This window comes from Uloborus diversus, chromosome 3 (genome assembly GCF_026930045.1).
Source record: "Uloborus diversus isolate 005 chromosome 3, Udiv.v.3.1, whole genome shotgun sequence".
NCBI lineage: Eukaryota > Metazoa > Arthropoda > Arachnida > Araneae > Uloboridae > Uloborus > Uloborus diversus.
In genome coordinates, this window is record NC_072733.1 from 213,745,798 (window position 1) to 213,764,706 (window position 18,909).

Genomic DNA, 18,909 nt, shown 5'->3' on the forward strand with positions numbered 1-18,909 from the left:
TCCTTTTTGCAACGGGGGGGGGGAGGTACAAATTGGCTTCTGAAATGATACCTTATAATTTAAATAGGGAATAAAAACTAATTTAAACGGAATTTAAGAGTCTTTTATTGAAATATTTAAATTTTTTTAGAATAGAAATTATCCGTTTAAGATCCGTCAAAAAGTAACGGATACGGATACAGATCTTTATTTTCCCTCGGATATCGGCGGAAACGGATACGGATATCCGGAACATCACTAATATCAATACCAATTCTTCTATTTTGAAACAACAATGGCTGATCAAGTCCCCCCTCCCAAAAAAAAGAAATAAAAACATGGCCATTGCAAGAAATTTGATCAATAAAATCTACACCGCAATCAACCGAAAACCAACAATTTAAGGTAAATTTTCAAAAAATTTTGAAGGAGGACACCCGGACATTTTTCTGCAGTTGTGCATCCAGGGGAGAGGGGGCACAAGACTGGTGACCCTCCCCACAAAATGCAGAGTAGATGTTTTTAAAAAAATATTCTTTGTTATTGAAGAGAAGAAAAGATCTCATTTTGAGGAAACGCAGTTATTTTATGAAAAAAAAAATGTTGGGAAAAAAACTTAATTTCTCTTTCAAAAAGAAATATTGACATTTAAATTTTTCAACAGCTTCAGATTATTGGCGGTGAATTGTGTACCTCCTCCCCCCTCCTAGCACAATCCTCTTTCTTTCATATCTCCCCTCTCCCTTTTTTTTTCTTTTTTTCTATTTCGTTTTCATTTTTTCTATTAGTCCTCAAAATTTTTTTTTCTCCAAAGTCTTTTCTCCAGCCAAAGTTATTACAGAGTACCTCAAATTTCGTTTCTTGGGCTTCACTTTCGGAAAATTTCCAAGGAAGATCTTCTAATCACCTAAATAAATCGAAAATCGTTTAAAATTGCGTCTTTGGAGCTTCAGTTTTGAAAAACTGCAGTGTCCCAAACGTTATCAAATATGGTCTTACACTCATGTATCTAAGACTTTAATTCTGGAAAATATTCGAACTAGGGCCTCCGACTCCCCTTTCTCTAATATTATCAAATAGAGTTAATATTTTGGTTTTGAAAACTACTATTTCGAAATATTTAAGTGGGAGAATCCTTTTTTTTTTTAATACCATGGAGTATTGCAGAAGAACTTCATTTTTAGGACTTCAATTTGGAAAAATTTCCAGGGGAGAGCTCCAGAACACCCCGTCCGATAACAACATCAAAAATTTAAAGAGGTAGCGTGGGGAGGGGAGGGGGTACGTATTTCTATCTGCTTTTCAAAAAATCGATTGGAGACAGTCTATGAGTCTCATTCCTAACCCAAACTATAAATATGGACTATAATCACATTTATAAAATAGCCTTGGAGTCACACATACCTTTCTTGCCCATGAAATATCACCAAGAACTGTAAAACTGCGTTTCCAAAACTACTATTTCAAGTGTTTTCTGGAGCGTGAATCCCATTCCAAACCCGTAGCTGGATTCGCCCATTGCTTCTAATATCGACTTCTGTTTAAGACTTTTTTTGTAGTTTGAAATGTTAAGAAATGCTCAACCCCCTAATCTTACTAAATATGGTTTACATCGCGTTTTTTGGACTTAAAAGTGTGTCCCACCCTAAAATTATTTTCTGATTTCACCACTGCCTTGTGATTTCGGGAATACCCCCCCCCCTTCCCCAGATCCCTATTATTGTTGCACCCCCAAATATTTCGGCCTAAATCCGCCTAGGTAATAGATCCAGAATATTAGTAGATTTTTATTTTTTATTTTTTATTCTTGTGTGTGTGTGGTACTCGAAACACTTATAACTTTTATTCAAACTGTTTAAACAATAGACATTATTCGGAAAAGAAAAAAAAAAACATGCTTCAGTTCTTCATTTTTTTTAAATTTTATTTTCATTAGTCACGCCCCCCCCTCTATAATATATTACTCAATCGCCCCTCCCAACAGGATGGTCTGGATCCGCCACTGCGTGTAAATATCATCAAAGTCACGTGACATCTGTGATGACGTCATTGACTCAACAAGAAATTAGGGGCGACCTTTAAGGGAACATAAGTACATACAGGCATGAATCCGGTCCGATTTTAACAGTGTAGATTTAAGATTTTACAGTGTTTTAAAAGTGGTCAACTACTGGAAGTGAGTGGTCAACTACTGGCGAAATCTTCCTTTTTAACTTCTATTCAAAATAACTTGAAAAATAGTAATTAAAACAGAAAAATTATTAGTAACCGTTGATCATAATAGTTTTATAGACGCATAGAATTTTTTTTTTTTTTTCCTGTTTTTTTCCCTGCAAAATTGTAAAAATTTCCACTAAATGGTTAACTACTGGTGAATCACCCTACAGCATTCCTCAATAAATGGACTATACAACAGAAAAAGAATTTTTCAATTCAAGCCAGTAGTTCTTGAGATAACCGCGTTCAAACAAACAAACAAATTCTTCAGCTTTATATTATTTGTTTTGAAGCTTTAAAAAATATAAAAAATAATTGTAATATCGCGATACTGTCTCAAAATTTTCCGATTCGTCAGCCGAAATTTGTCAAAAACGAATTTTTTTGAAGTCACAGCAGACCCTTCATTTAGGGGGATCAGGGAGGTCAACCCCCCCCCCGGGGGCTTTGAAAATTTACGTTTTAACAGATAAGTGGACGAGGGTTCTGCTGCCTTCCGAAAAATTTACATGGAATACATTCTCCCCCCTCCCCCCTCCCGTAAAAAATTCGAAATGACAGGCCTGGGTCACAGTGACCTGCCGTGACCTCTCATTGGGGCGCCCCTGGTCTTGGGAATGATGGCTGTTTGAAAAGTCAACAATGTAAGGAGAAAATGCTGAAGTTTCGCTTTTAGCTCCTAGATGACGCCACGTGTGCTCGCTTGACCTATTAGCAATCGATGTGTGTTGTACGATGGGTTTTACGATTGAACTGGATTATGTTTGCTTTCTCTCATATGAATTCTTATTGATGCTGTCACATTTAAAGATTTTCAGGTCAGTAAATTTCAATCATCATTATTTTGCTTCTCGTCTTTCACGGATTTAAACAGCGGTTGATGCGAGAAAATACTGTCAATAAATGGGTATGTAAAATGGCGGCGTATAGTTAAGAATTGACCGCAAGGGCTGTGGTCTGCTTAGCTATCCATGATAGTATAATCTGAAAATATTTTTCTATCCCGTGCTAGCGAAAATGATTCGTGTGTAGTGTGATTTGGAGTTTTGTTTTGAATCTGAGCGTTATCGGAAGTGCATCGTGCATTACCATGTCATCTCAACCTGAGTTGTCAGAATTCCCTTTCAGAAGATCGTCGAACTTGTAATTAAAAAATCGTTTCAATCAAAAAAGAATTAGCTCAGGTTTTCTAATGAATGAGCTCGTTTGTTCTTGACGAAATCGGTGTTCTATCGTTTATCTGTATAAACGCGCCCACAAAACCCCGTGCTAAAATTGCAATTTTTGACAGTTGCAATCAATTTTCATTTCATGCTGATCAAAATGTAGCGAAGAGGTATTAAGTAATGTTCTAAAGATTTGGATGGTTCAACGACCGTTGTTTGTGTTTCGATTGTAAGTATGGTTTTCTACAACGTTGTGTTCAAAATAGTAAACTTAGTTTTAATTTTGAACTGCATCGAAAGATAAAATGTGTACTTTAAACGTCAGATCCCTCTATCAGTTTGTGGTAGTCAATTGAATCTTGCATCTGATGTGGGGATATCATCCGTCTCTTTAGATCGTCATTTCAAACCTCAGTTTTAAGTTTGATTTGTTCTCTCAGCTGGGGGGAGGGAGAAACTATTTCCTGTCCATTATTTTCTTTACTCAAAATTCATTCCTCCAATATTTGTCCTCAAAGCATGAGGTTTTTTTTTCCAGAAAAACTGGGACACACAATACAATGTTTCAAAACAAAGTTTTCATGACCTTATTTTGAACGTTTTTTTAGGATCCTAATATACTACTTTGCAGGTGGATGTAAAGTATCTTTAACATTTTAAGCCCATTAAATAGTATACTAAACTGAATGTAACCCTTTCACTGAGATGCTATACAATAAGCGGCCTTAATTAGGAACATTGTCATAACGATTATAACACGAGGGCAGGGTGATTAAATTAACTCATGCCTCATTAAAATTTTTAATAAATTAAGTTATATTTTAACTTTCCAATTTTATATAATTAAGGAAACAATAGCATCATAACATATAGGGGCATTCCATGGTATTTTTGACATTATGTAGAGTCCGTAACATGACCTTTTTTTGCCATAACTTTTTAATTTACCGTTTGATTTGCAAATTATTTTAATTTGAGCTGGTGTGTTGGTAGGAAAGAATAAAATAATATGCTAATCAAACAGTAAATTAAAAAGTTATGGCAAAAAAGGTCACGTTACGGACTATAAATACTACATAAATAATACTACTATATACTATATAAATAATACTACTATATAATATAATACTACATAAATGTCAAAAATACCGTGGAATGCCCCTATATTGAGTTTTATTGACTGAGTTAAGAGATTCTTTTTTTTTTAAATTTTAAGCAGTTGCGAATTAATTCTTAAAAACCATGATACAGTTAAATTAACATTTTGATACCACATGCCGTTTTTTCCATTAATATTATGGTTATGCTAGGGAAGTATACCCATAAGAAGAATCCCAAGGAAGTGTTATCTATACGAGCAAAAAGGCCCTCATATTAAATTTTCTGCTATCACATGGTCAGAAACTGACGGATTGGTTCAAGAAATCGGCCCTGGCATTAAGGGATGTTGCGGCCCCATAGCTTCTATAGATACTAATTTTTACAAAAATGATTGATCAATTAATATGAGGAAATTAATCAAAAAAATTAAATACTTTCTTTTAAACAAAATTTAACAGATGGAATTCTTTTCTGTATTTTAATGGTGAACAATTGATACAAGATAAGCTAAACCTTTGTTTGTAAAAAAAAAAAAGTGATTGAACTTAATTAATAATTTTTAAGTTGCCTGGTGCTGTATTGATTATTTCCGTAATGATATCTTCTAACATTACTTCAGTACAGGTGTGATTGTGTTCCGGTATTTTACCGAATTTCCGGTATTTTCGGACGTATTTCCGGTATTTTTATGTCCGAAAATACCGGAATTATGTTTTTTTTTTGTTATGCTTTTACCTCCCTACCTCCACATTTTTTAAAAATTATATAATACTCATCAAATACGCCTGCAAGTGCCTTAAGATGGACACCTATCCCTTAAGATGGACAAATGTCAAGATAATTTGTATAACACCAACTCGTAACTTTGTAATCCATTAAAAATTTAATCAAATGTACACACAATATTTTGACTCAGAACTATTTAAAACTGTGGCAAAGGTGCACTTAAGTAATAGGGACCAAAGATTCCCCCCCCCCCCCCCCCCCCCGTTCTTGCTTTGAAACTTTCAGGTATTTTTTGATGAACTCACAATCACCCCTGTTCAGTAAGAATAGGGAGGCGAAGGGTGTGTGCGACCCCTTAATTTTTTCAAACACGTGTATGAATACTGAGAGATAGGGAGTAGATCAGGGTTTCTGCTACGGTCGCATTTTTCGCAAAATGCGAAAACACGGTCTCAATTGCGCAAACAAAGTAAAGCATTTTCGCTTTTTTGCTCAAGCAAAAAATAGTTAAAAAAGAGAGAGAGAAACAATGTATAATCCAAGAGAGGAAGCAGCATGACGATAGTTAACTTAATCTTTTTTTAATCTTAAGCTAAGATTTTAAAATTACTATTAGGTCACCAATACTTAGTCTTCCGGCATTATGCCCTTCTCAATAGCATAGATAGTAACTAACCCTCAATAACTGCATTATGAGGAGAAAGAGTGCAACGTTGTAAAAACCAAATGTGTAAGTAGGGTTTTTTTTTTTTTTTTTTTCATTTTACGCTTAAAAAAATAGCTGCTGTACTTATTTCTTTAAGGATGCCATAGAGATGAAATAAGAATTTTATTTTGAACTGGAGATGAAACACACTAAGACATTTAGAAAGAAATGCGAATATGGAACATTTTAGCATTTTGCTAAAACTTTTCCCACAATTTTAGCTTTTATGCTAAAGAACTTTTGAACCCAGCTTAAACCCTGGAGTAGATTGATTTTCTTGCATGTGGGAATTATTAAATATTAGCATTAGAAACTTAATTGTAAGTTCAACATTGAGTCAGAATTATGGGATCCTGGGGTCTCTCCCCCGGAAATTGTTTCAAATTGTAGTCCTAAAAACGCAGTTTTAGATGATCTCTGGAGCGAAGGTTCGATGGTCCTCTTCCGGAAATTTTTTTGTAAGTGAAACTCCGAACTTGTATTTATATATTATCTTCAATTATGTTAGGAAGATGGGGTCCGGGAAAATTTCAAAATATTAGCTCTGAAAACACAGTTTTAAAAGATTTTGGGTGATCCTAGGGAAAGGAGAGATTCGAGCAACATCCACCAAGAATTTCTTTGAAATTGAAATCTTAAAAAGGTAATTATAAGCTTTTTTGATAAGAATTAGGACATCGACAGTTATTCAAAAGTTAAGTTCCAAAAACGAAACTTTTACCGGCCTTCGATGATTTTAGGAGGAGGTCTTATGGCGAGGCTCTCCTTGGAATTTTTCGAAATTAAAGCATTAAAACGAGATTTCTGACGTGCTTTACTGATGATGACGAAAGGGAAGGGAGGGTGGTGACTTTCTCTGAAATTTTTCGATGTATAGATTCGAAAACGGAGTTATGAACGATCTTTCATAGTGTTACTAAGAGAGGATCGAGGGCTTTCACCCGGCAAACAATCAAAACTTCGGAAAGAGAAATTAGAGGGGTAATATTTAATACAGAAAGATGAGTTAGTGGACAATGGAAGATAAAGGTCTAGTGTACTTGTGAGTCATGACACCATGACATGGACTTTTACATGATACAGAATCTGAAAGTGAGAAATGAAAAAGATCGATAGGGAAAGGACTGTGGCCAGTTACAAAAATTGCTCGGTGTGTGATATTTAGATTTAAATTTGAGGTTTTAATTAAATTTTTGGGAATAGGTCAGAGACAGGGGTCGAAGTAGTCCTATATATCCTATATTTCCTATATTTTTGAAAAAAGCATCAAAATCGTCCTATATTTTTCAAAAATGTCCTATATTTCCTATATTCTCGTTTTATACCACATATATCTTTTAAAAAGAACGGTAAATAAACTTTCTGACATCTGATTTTTCGCTGAAAGTGCGTGCCCAAACTAATTTCAAATTAAAAAACTCAACTGACTAAATTCTGCAACAGGCATCTTCTCTCATTGGCTACAGCAATGTGACGTCACTCTATAGTGGGTGGAGTTTCGAGAACTAATGCTGAAGTTGATTTTAGAATTTTGCATTGGGGGGGGGGGGGCAACAGTCATTTGTTTCGTTTTCCATCATAGTTTTCGTTGGTATATTTTTGCGTTCAGTGCATTTTCTGATCGGAATAATGTTCTAATTTTCTTTTTGCAATTTTTCTTTTTGTAGAATTTTGGGATTGTGGAATGGTTAGTTCCTTATGATGTTAAAAAGGAATTTGTTGTAATAAGTGGAATTATAATGGCGAAATCGCATCGCTTAACAACATTTCGTTTGGAGTTGTTGAACCAGGAGGACATTAATTCTACAAATTTTGGTGCATAGTGCACTAAAAGAAAAGATGATTTTACCGCTTTTTGCCATCTTTGCAACTGTTCAGTGCCCATAAGCAATAGTGGATTTTCGCAATTGAGGCAGCATGCTAAAACATTCAAGCATAAAGAAAACTCTGAAAAACGTCAGAAGGATCCTTCTCAAGCTCTGTTTGTTCGTAATACAAGTGTTAAAGGGTTCAGTTAAGATATAAAATCTAAGAGCAGTGGAATTAAGACTTGGGTCATGAGTGAGGAAGAAAAAATAAAAATTATCTTTGTTCAAATTTTGTTTAGTTATTTAGTCTATTAAGTACACTTTTTTCAAAAATTATTCTTTTAACTAACAGGAAAGTCATTATAGATGCAAGGTATTTTTTTGTTTGAGGTTTTTTCAAAACAAAATCAATGGTAAGAAGAACTGAATAAATATATGATATGTATTATTTATTTTTTCATTGCAAAATTATGCATATAATGTGTCCTATATTTGTCCTATATTTTTTGTGGAAAATGTCCTATATGTGACAAGTTGGTCACTTCTACCCTGCAGAGAAATCATCTGTTATGCATTAAACCAGGAGAAATAATGTCTACAATGGAAAACATAATGATTTTCTTAAAAGCTACTTGTCCTGTTTCTATTATTGTTGTCACTAATACATTAGGTAAATAAATTACATGATTTGAACTTTTTTAAAATCTTTAAAAAAATATTCGTTGGTCTTTTGATTTTTAAAGTTGTATAATGTACACCAGACTAATGATTCAGTTGTAGATACTGCAAAATACATTCCATGTTTAAGAATGTGTGACTTTAATTTTACTTTTTTATTTATAGTAGATAGCTGTGATTATGAAGAAATTAATTTGCAAGAGTTTAAACTTGGTAATTAATAATGTCTGAACTATCACTGTAAATTATTTCTTTGATTATTTATACCAACATAAGGAGTCAAAAGTGTTGTAATAGGTTCTAATGTAGAAGAATATAAAATTAATTTTTTCCTTCTTATTTTTCTTGCAGAAGAAAAAAAAAAAGAAACTCAGAGCACCACCGAAAAATGTCAAAAGTTAAGTCAAAATTCGAAATTTTAAGCAATTTTTGGTGACGCTCCCTCCAGAATTTTTTTTTTTTTTCCAAAATTAAAATCAGTTTTATGCTTTCGTTATGTGACGTTAGGGGGTTGGGACTTCTCAAAGAAATTTGCAGAAATTGAAGTCTTAAAAAAGCAATTTAGGCTATCTTTGGACACGTAAAGATATTGCAGGGTGGCGACAGATCAGGGAGGTCAGGGAAAAGTCAGGCAACTTTATCAATCAGGGAATTTTGAAAAAATAACAAAAAAATCAGGGAAAATTCATTTTATGAAGAAAAAAATTTTTTTTTTCGTTTACTAAATTAAGTACTCTAATTCCCTATGCATTTTTCGCCAATTATCTGTTCAAAAAAAAAAGTAAAATTAATGAAGTGTGATTATACATTGCCGCATATTTGTGCATCTTTTTTCCTCAACGTCGAAGTATTGAATCTTACTTATTAACCACAGGATGAACTTCCTCAGATTGCTTCTGTGTCTGTTAGGTTGTTTATTTTACCTAGCTTAAAATTTCCTTTTACGCTTTCAATGCTACGTAAAATAAACAACCATACAGGCAAAGAGGAAGCCTTCATTAATGCCTTAGCTCCTTTGCGTTTATTTCAATGTCTCGAAGTAATTAGTGTACTGTAATCACGATTTCAAGAAGAAATCTTTGGTTTTTGAATTAATACTATAAAAACTTAAAAGTTATTTTCTTTGCTTTTTTAATTTAATTGCTAAAATTAAACTTTCAATTAAAAAAAACTTTGTTTTTTGCCGTTATACTATTTGTTGTCACCGCAGATTATAAAGGTTTTCTTTTCTTCAGACTTAAGTGATTCTTTAATTTTATAACCAAGTTGTATTCTTCTTTTATATATTTTGAAATTAACTAATAGCTTTTTTTCCTTTTTTTTTTTCCTTTCATTTCAAAGTTGTTTGTTACAAAAGCAATCTAAGATTTTTTTTCATTACATACTGAAATCATTTGAAATAGAGTTCACTTGTGTACTTAAGTAAATATCTTAATTTTTTTATTATTAAAATGCTGTATTCATTCATTAAAACCTATGTTCTTGATTAGAGAAAAGCTTCCTATGAATGGATGTCAAATGGTTCCATCTGTTTTGCATAAATATGTCAATTAGTCGTATAAGAATAACTGCATTACTTCTATTCTTTCACTATTACTTGTTATTCTTGCAACAATTATTATACGGTTTGAAAACTTAGTTCAAAATAATTTCAATTACTTTTTAGTTCTATCATAAATACACATGTTTTTAAGAGTAATTTTAATAGTTTCTTAAAATTCTTATGCTAAGTGGTTTCTGGAAATAAAGTTTTTTTTTTTTTTTTTAATTTTCTGTAATCTTTCCATGTAGAAAAATTTATTATACTTTTTAGTATGTTTCGTTTTTTCCCAAAAAAATTGACTTTGTTTTTTTTAACAATTTTATTAAAAAAGTAGCATTTTTTAAAAATATATCTTTAGTTCAACAACTTTACACAACTTAAAACCTTTAAAATACTGCGTTTTATACAAACATACAATGGATTTCAAGTAGAGCATAGAAAGAAAACCATTATCATTGGTAACGTAAATTAGGGAAATTTGGTGAACTTAATCAGGGAAAAGTCGGGGAACTTTTTTTCACAGTTCCTGTCGCCACCCTGTATTGGGAAAGGTTCAGCGCTGCTGTCCAAAAAGCTTTTCAACTAAACTGAAAAACACGTGAATGTAGGCTGTATCTAGTGGTGTAAGGGCCTCTCCTAGCTCCAACAAAGACCTGGATTTTCCTCCCGATATATTTTTAAACTTGAAACCAATTTTAGTCTGTTTTGGATGACGTTAAAGAGAACAGGGAACGTTCCGGAGCTCTCAAGAAATTTTCCTATGCCGAAGTTTCAAAAACGCAATTGTAGGCTGTCTTTGATGACTTAAGTTTCCAATTAATCCCAAAAATGTTGGGAAGTCAGATGGTTTTCCCGTCTCCCTATGAAACTTTTTAAAAATGACGTCCTAAAAACGCAACTTTAGCCGTTGTTTGACGAACAATGTCATGAGAGAGAGATCGGAGGGATGTTTCCCACCCGAAATCTCTTTCGAAACTTGCTCATTTTAAGCTCTTTATTTCTGAGAAAATAAGGCTTTGTGGTCTTCTCTCAGAAATGTCTGAAAACGAAATTTGGAGCCAACTGTGACGACATTAGGTGATTTCGTGCACATTTAAGGTCCCTACCTTAGAATTTTTCTGAAATTTAAGTTCCCAAAACCCGACTTTAAGCTATTTTTGTAGACATTGGATGCAATGGGGATTTTAAAGTTCGAAGTTGATGTCCTCAATACACGCTTTAGACTATCTTCAACTTCAATTACGTTAGAGGAAGGGTCGGGGGCTTGAGTGCCCTCAGGAATTTGTTGGTATTAAAATTTTAAAACTTAATATTAGGCTAAAAGATGAGATGTACAGGGATGGTGTGGGCGTTATCCCTCGGAAATGTTTCGAGACTCAAGGCCTAAAACTGCCCTTTTGGGATGTTTGATGATGTTAAGGGATAGGAAGGTTCGGTTGCTCTTCCCGAAAAATGTGACACCGCCCTAAGTCTATAGCTTCAAGACGAAGGAAGAGAAAAACAAACAATATAATGCTGAGATGTCCACAAGAACAACGCATGTTTTGTATTTTGAGTAATTTTATTATCATAGTCGTACCACAACCTCAGAATTCAAAGACCTTTTTTTTTCACTCCAGAAAAAGATCAAAAGCATGATTTACTTATTGGGAAAACGCATTAAATTTTTTCGCATCAAAAGTGTAAAATTGCCGCCCCCCAAAAAGTGCCGCCCGGGGCGGACTGCCCTCTCCGCCCCTCCCTAGCTACGCCACTGCATATATATTGTTTTTTTTTATTGTTAAAGGTTTTCAAACAATATTCTCCTATAGAAAACTCTAAGTATGAGGGAATGAAATTACAAGATTTTACTCTTAATTATTTAATTAATTACGAAGAAATTAGCCACAAATATGAATATTTGACATTCCTTAACAATTAATTCATAAAGTCTTTATTATTTTCCTAAAATAAAATTGTTTTTCTAACAAAATAATAAAAACCAAATAAACTCAGGTTAAATTTAAAAAAACATGGTTTAAACAAAAAAAACCCCCCATTTTTTGGTTTTTTTTCCCAAGAAAAACCGATTTTATACCAATCCTGGTTTTTAGCTGATTAAGAGACAAATTTCCAGTTATAGCCAATCTTTTAATTATTTATCCTCATGAAAGGTAGTTTTTCTCAGTCTTCCTGATCAATACGCAGGTTTGAATTGTTTTCCACGTTTCAGAACATTATAAATACGTTTAGACCCCCGATAGCAGAAACTGCGAGACGTGTGCGTGCGTCATAGATTTTCAGCAGTCTGCAGATAATTTTACCAAAGAACAAAAAGAAAAATAAATAAATAAAAGAAAGAAAAAAGAAATGCAACTCCGCAAAGATAGTTTTTTTTACCGGAAAGGCTTCAGCATTTCAGCTAGAAACATAGTCACCATATTTGGTCATTCACAAGATTGAAGTAGATAGATGCTTAAATGCCAAAGTTTTCATACGGGGAGCAGAATTGGATGTTTTATTTATAACTGCGAAACTAATGAAAATAACTTTAAATGTGCAGCAAATCATTTTTCTTTTTTAAAACATTTTCTTGAGAAATGAAAAATTTTGTATTTAAAATTTCACCTTATCCTCATTGCTTTGGATGCAAAAGTGCTAATAACTTTTCAAGTAGTGTAGTCTTAAGGATTTTTATTTTTAAATTTTTTTTGCAACAAATTCAGAAATTTATATCTTAAATTTTGGCGTAGTCGCCATGTTTGGTCATTCCGAAGATGTTGGCGTGCAAGACTCTTTAAGTGCCTACATTTTCATAAGCAGAATAGGATGTTTATTGCAATGCAAACTGTTGAAAATTATGCAAAATGTGTGATTTTTTTCAGATAATTCTTAATTGTCTCTAAAAATGCAAAATTTAATCTTTAAATTATTATCTTCATTGCTTTAGATGCTAATGTGCTAAAAACCGACTATTTCATCTAAATTGTAGTTTTTTTAAGAATTTTGAATTTACTACTTTTATGCAAGAAATTCAAAAATCTATTTATAATCATGAAATTTTCGCACAGATGCCATGTTTGGTCATTCGCATGATGGAAATAGACGTGACTATTACTTGCCTAAGTTTCCAAAAACAGAAGTTGTTGTTTACCTCAATACAAAGTATTGAACATAACATAAAATGACAATAAATCATGTTTTTTTTTTAAATTATTTTCATGAAAAATGAATTATTATCTGCACAATTGTATTAGGATTGGAAAGATGATTTGGAAGCTTTGCTTTAAACTAAAACATTGATCTAAAATGCAGTTTCCTGCCAACTTCTCATTTACTAATTTATTTGTTTATTCATTTTTTGAGAAAAAAAAATCAAAAGCCTATTTTAACTTAAAGTTACCATATTTAAATAAATATGTATTGAATAATTGTTTTTCATAGTGCGCAGAGTTCTATTTATTTTTATGAAAGTAGTGAAAACTCCCCCCCCCCCCCCTTTATACTTTAAAACTCGGTGACAGTAGAGGCCACTAAGTTTTTCGGGTCAGTGGCCACTGGCCCATTGGAATATTTCCGAGTCTTGACCTTTACAAGGGACTTCTGTATTTATTTTTTAAGATGATTTTCATGAAGAAATGAAGCAAAATAAATTGAATTCCTCTCTCAAATAAGTTCTTTTAATTCCTAAGTATTTGCAGTTTATCTTTTGTTGTAACGAAAAAAATCAGGACAACTTTTTTTTAGACCAAGAACCTGAGGTATGTTGGTTCACTTTTAGAAAACCCACAAAAACTGCTAGAACAATTAAAAAGGCAATACTCTTAGCAATAGTGAAGTTGATAAAAACTCAACTTGTGCTAATTCTTGAAAAAATGTAACAGGTCTGGCATAAATAGTGCAAAAGTAGATGTTGGTCAATTTTAATTAGGATTGATCTTTAAACTTCGGTTTTAAATTCTAATCACAACACATCATTTGTATGTTACAAATGTTGGATAATATTTATTATTAAAATTGTTGCAGAAGTTGTTTTTGTAATGTAGGTCAAGGGACCCCGCGATTGAGGCAGGTTGGTTTACTTCACAAAGTTCTGTTAAAGTATTAATGTTAAAAAAGTTAATGAATTGAACCTTTTCTGGGATGATGTGAAATATTTAATGAAACTCATGGTAGAATATAAAACTACTAATTGAATTTTATGATGACATTAAAAAAAAGAGAAAAGTAGAGAAGCCGACCAATGTACTCCGACTCCTCTTATAGACTTGTGCAGCCAAAATTCTTCTGAAAGTTTTTTAAGTATAAAGTTTTTTAAAGGCCTTACTACTTTTATTTGTCTCAAGCACCAGTTCTGGCTTGAAATTCAGTTCACGTCACTATTGAAGAAAAATTCAATGTAGAGACCTTAACGATAAAATTTGTATTTTCGATGTTTTGATTGCGATTACATGCATAACATGAAGTAAACTAAGAAAAAAATATGACATTCATGTCCTTTGGAATGTGCTTTTTCAACATATCTAAAAATTTTAACCTTTTTGCATGTTTTGTTACAGACACGCGTATGTCACAAATACTGTAAAATGCCCCGCCCACACTTTTATAGAACTATAAAAAATAAAATTTGCTTTTCTCTTCGCAAGAGCTACCTAAAATGCATTTAAAATGTTAAACTTTTATTAAAAAATTTAAACAATTAGTTATCAGCTTGACAAACTAACAAATTGATTGTGATGAACATAATCGCTTGAAACAAGCATTGCATCTTTCGAACATTTAGTTCTATAAGAAATAAATGAAATGTATATTCGAAAATAATTTCATTTTTTAAATTTCACTGTTTAACATTTTGTAATTTTCGCAACGATTAACTCTATTTTTTAACACATATTTGGAATTTTCTTGGGTTGTATTTTATGGAAAAAACGGCAGCTCAAAAAAAAAAAAAGTTGAAGCAGAGCAAGAATGGCAGGAAAGCAAAAAGAAAATGACAGGAAAAAAGCAGCAGAGCGTAGACAAATATTACAGCAAAAAAATAATTAATAAATAAAATAAAGAAATGATAATAGAAGATTGAGAAATCAAAAATGAGGTCAGGATATGAGAATCAATTCCACGGCATTTCTCATCATGCAAAGTTTACGAAAATATTCAAAAAGCATGCTCTTCCAAGTAGTCTCAGGAAAAAATAGGCTCTTTGCTATATGTTATCATGCTAAATAATATTAATATTGGAATTACTGTTGCAGAAATGAAAATCGAACTAGTAGAAGCCTTCTTGAAAAAATAATCCTTACATTTGATTTTGTTTTTGTAAAGACGATTACATTCCTTGATAGTTTTTTGGAAAAAAAAAAACCTCTGCTTGTGAGTGATTAAAAAAAAAAGTGCAATGAAAGACACAATATAGAAGAAAACTTTTATCTTTTCTACATTCTAAACTTATTTCACCTGTACATTTTCTCTCATGGCAACCTCTCGTTCTTTCTGCATCTGATTTAGACATATTCATAAGATGATTGTATATTTTAATGAAGAAAATGAATTATAAACATTTAGAAAACTAAAAATTACTTGGAATCCACCTTTTAACTGTTGCCAAAAACAATAAAAAATAATAGTAATAATTAAGTTAATTTTGGTAGTAAAAGTTAACAAACTAAATTCAAGTCAAAACCTTAGCAATTGTGAATTACGCTCTTAAGCTGATGACTTGACTTGAATCAAAGCAATCCTCAAAAATCTGCATTATTTGAAACGTTTAAAGTGACCAAAATCCACAAATATATGCTTACTTAAGTTTAGCCTTGAAATTAAATTGTTAATTTTATGAGCAAAACTAAATTTATAAATACCATCACTTTTCAATATTTTTGGCAGCGATTAAATACAACTACGTCACTTCTGTCTCACAAAAAGGTTAGAGATCAGAAATTCAAAGCTCTTGCATGAAAAGTTTCACTTCAAAACAGAGAAAAGGGGAAAAAAAACACAAAGCCAATAAAAAAGCATTTATTTCATCCATGGTGAAAATTTGTTGCTAGAAGTGTTAATTTTAAGACAAAGTGTCAGAATGCTTACTTATTAATTAATATTCAGACACATAACGATCTAAAACCAGGGGTGATTGTGTTCCGGTATTTTACCGAATTTCCGGTATTTTCGGACGTATTTCCGGTATTTTTATGTCCGAAAATACCGAAATTATGTTTTTTTGTTATGTTTTTATCTCCCTACCTCCGCAATTTTTTAAAAAATTATACAATACTCATCAAATATACCTGCAAGAGCCTTAAGATGGACAAATCTCAAGATAATTTTGTATAACACCAGCTCAAAAGTGCATTTGTAACCCTTTAAAATTTTTAATCAAATGTACACACACTATTTTGACTCTGACTATTGAACTATTTAATACTATGGCATAGGTGCACTTCAGTAATAGGGGCCAAAGATTATCCCCTCCCCCCCCCCTGTTCTTGCTTTGAAACTTTCAGGTATTTTTTGAAGAACTCACAATCACCCCTGCTAAAACTGAACGAGTCTATTTTTAAAATGGACTTCAGTAGCCGTGACGAATGCAACTTCAGAGTTAACTTCTTCACTGTTAGGTTCGTCACACTTCGTATTTTAAAGAAATATTCATTTCTGTCCCATTATAAGAAAAATGAGCATTATTCTGCATTGGAAATAAAGTTAAGGTATGAAAATAATGCATTGCTTTGTTTTTACAATAAGTTAATTAAGAGAAAATGTGAGCTGAATTTCATGTTGCAAATTCAAGGTTGTAAAAATGTTTCGTTGGTCACACTAGTTTCAAAAACCAATTGATGTGATTCATACTGTGTTTTACTGTGTGAAAGAAGCTTTATTCTTTCACAAAATTCGGCAAAGCCACAAGTAAATGATTATTAGACGTTTAAAACTCATGTTATGCAACGAAACAAGGGGTTACCTTCTTCACGATGGAATGACGGTAATAGATCAGGGTAGCCACTCACACTCTGGAAACCTGAAAAACAGGAAATTTTTAAGTACCACTGAGAAAACAGGAAGATTTGTGATCCACTCTGCAAACTCCTATTTGTTTATTTTAGTGTGGTATTTGTTTAATCTTGAGGCTGACAGCTATGAATTCATGAATAAAGTAAAATAGAGTATAATAAGGATATTAATTTGGAAAAATGGCTGTAATGCTATATGAATAAATCTGAAAACATTCTAAATTTGGACATTCTTGATATTTTAAAATTTTGCCTCAATAGTAGGGGAGGATGGCACACCTAGGGACATGGCCCACCTTGGGACACAATAAATTTCAGCTGTAATTTTGTAAACAGAAATTAGTTTTCTTTGGACATCATAGATGACAGCAAAATCTACTCCTCAGTGTACTTTGGAATTTCTCATATTAACAGATAAGCACTAATCTAATTTCCTCTGTTTTCAGAGGTTCAGAGTTATATTAATGGGTGGTTTCATTATCGAAATTTTCAAGCAGGAAATGAAATAATTTAAATCAGAGCATGTGGGAATTGAAAAATGTCGTTTCATAATAATTTAAAGGTTAAAAAATGTAATGTACTGCTAAGCCTAACTTTTAAGAAATTGATATATAATTACTTAAGTGGGGCAGGTTGAGACACTGTCCCACCAGTGTACAATATAGAAAAAGCCTATTTTATTGTACTTAATAATTTGATAAAGGGTTTGAATGAACTAAAATTGAGAAAGGACTTCTGCTCTTGAAACAACAGCAGAAAATGTTCTTAGTAATAAGATTTCAATTAGAAAGGTTGCTAAAACATATGGATTGAGTAAAAGAATTCTTTAGACAGTATATAAGTAAATTGAATATGGAACCTAATGAAGTTTGTTAGGCTGTAAGTTTGTAAATAGAAATTTTTTAAGCAAGTAGGATTAGTATTTTTTTATTCGTTTAAGTTTTTTTTTTTGCTAGTGTCCCAAAGTACCCCACCTAATGGGGCAAGTTGGGACATTGTAATGACTTTTTAATTTTTATTATGAAAATTTAGTTTGATGAAATAATGGAGTAAAATAAAATTTTTATTTGAAGCAAAAATGTCTAAATTAAATGTTCAGCTAAATTTGTTGAAAATTGATTTGAAAATTAATTTTCTGAAAATCATTATCAAAAAGTGTCCTAGGGTCCACCTTCCCCTATATAGATTAAAGTGGAGCACATGTGCTCAATTTTTACTTGGAATACAAAGCATAAAAAGCACTTGCAGGGTATTACACATAGCTGTGTACGTATGTGTGCTGTTTAATATAATGGTTTGATTATGTTTCAAAATAAAATTTTAAAAATCAGAAATATATGTTTTCATGGTATCTGGGATTTCTGAAATTTTACTCTGGAAAACCTGAAAATATCATTGAGTTTGTCTGGAGAGTGACCACCCTGTAGATTTATGCAATTAAACGTATCTTAATCTTTTTCAGTTGTTTTAAATTTTGGAAAGTTATATGCTTTAAATCTATTGCATTTTAAACTCAAATACTTTAACTCTTTTCATAGTGCAAGGTAAGAGATCCTGAAGACGGAAGTGCTACTTATTTTGACTGCAATTATATCTGGCAAAATCCTAATGTCAATCCTGCCCCTTCTGCTGATGTAGAATTTGAATCAAAAATGTCAGAACCACACCTGTAAGTATTTAAGTTCAATTGAAATAATGTGATAATCTTATCTTTTAGTTTTAATAATTAATGTTTAAATCATTTAAAAACAATATGTTTAAGTACAGTAATGGACAAAATTGTGGAAACCTTTTGAAAATAGTTGATTTTTATTGGTTCTATGTCTAATAATACTACTTTTTTCTGTACCAATACTATAAAATTATGTACCATTGGGAAGGTAATTTAATCAAGATTGTAAAGCAATAAACATTGTTCAGTTACCTGTATTATATCAAAAGTATAGCCAAATAACCAGAAAAAGAAGCACATTTAATATTTATTGAAAGTAGTCATCTT

The 18,909-nt window shown here is 32.1% G+C and overlaps 1 protein-coding gene across 2 annotated transcripts in view; it reads left to right on the plus strand.

Annotated features, from left to right (window-relative positions):
- Nucleotides 1-2,925: 2,925 nt before the first annotated feature.
- LOC129219425 (catenin delta-2-like) overlaps nt 2,926-18,909 on the plus strand; it is a 120,341-nt gene continuing 104,357 nt past the window's right edge. For both annotated transcript variants that reach the window (XM_054853823.1, XM_054853824.1), the window contains exons 1-2: nt 2,926-3,014; nt 18,449-18,579. In XM_054853823.1, the coding sequence (XP_054709798.1) occupies nt 18,563-18,579 (17 nt within the window). In that variant the 5' untranslated portion in view covers nt 2,926-3,014; nt 18,449-18,562. The remainder of the gene's footprint in view (nt 3,015-18,448; nt 18,580-18,909) is intronic.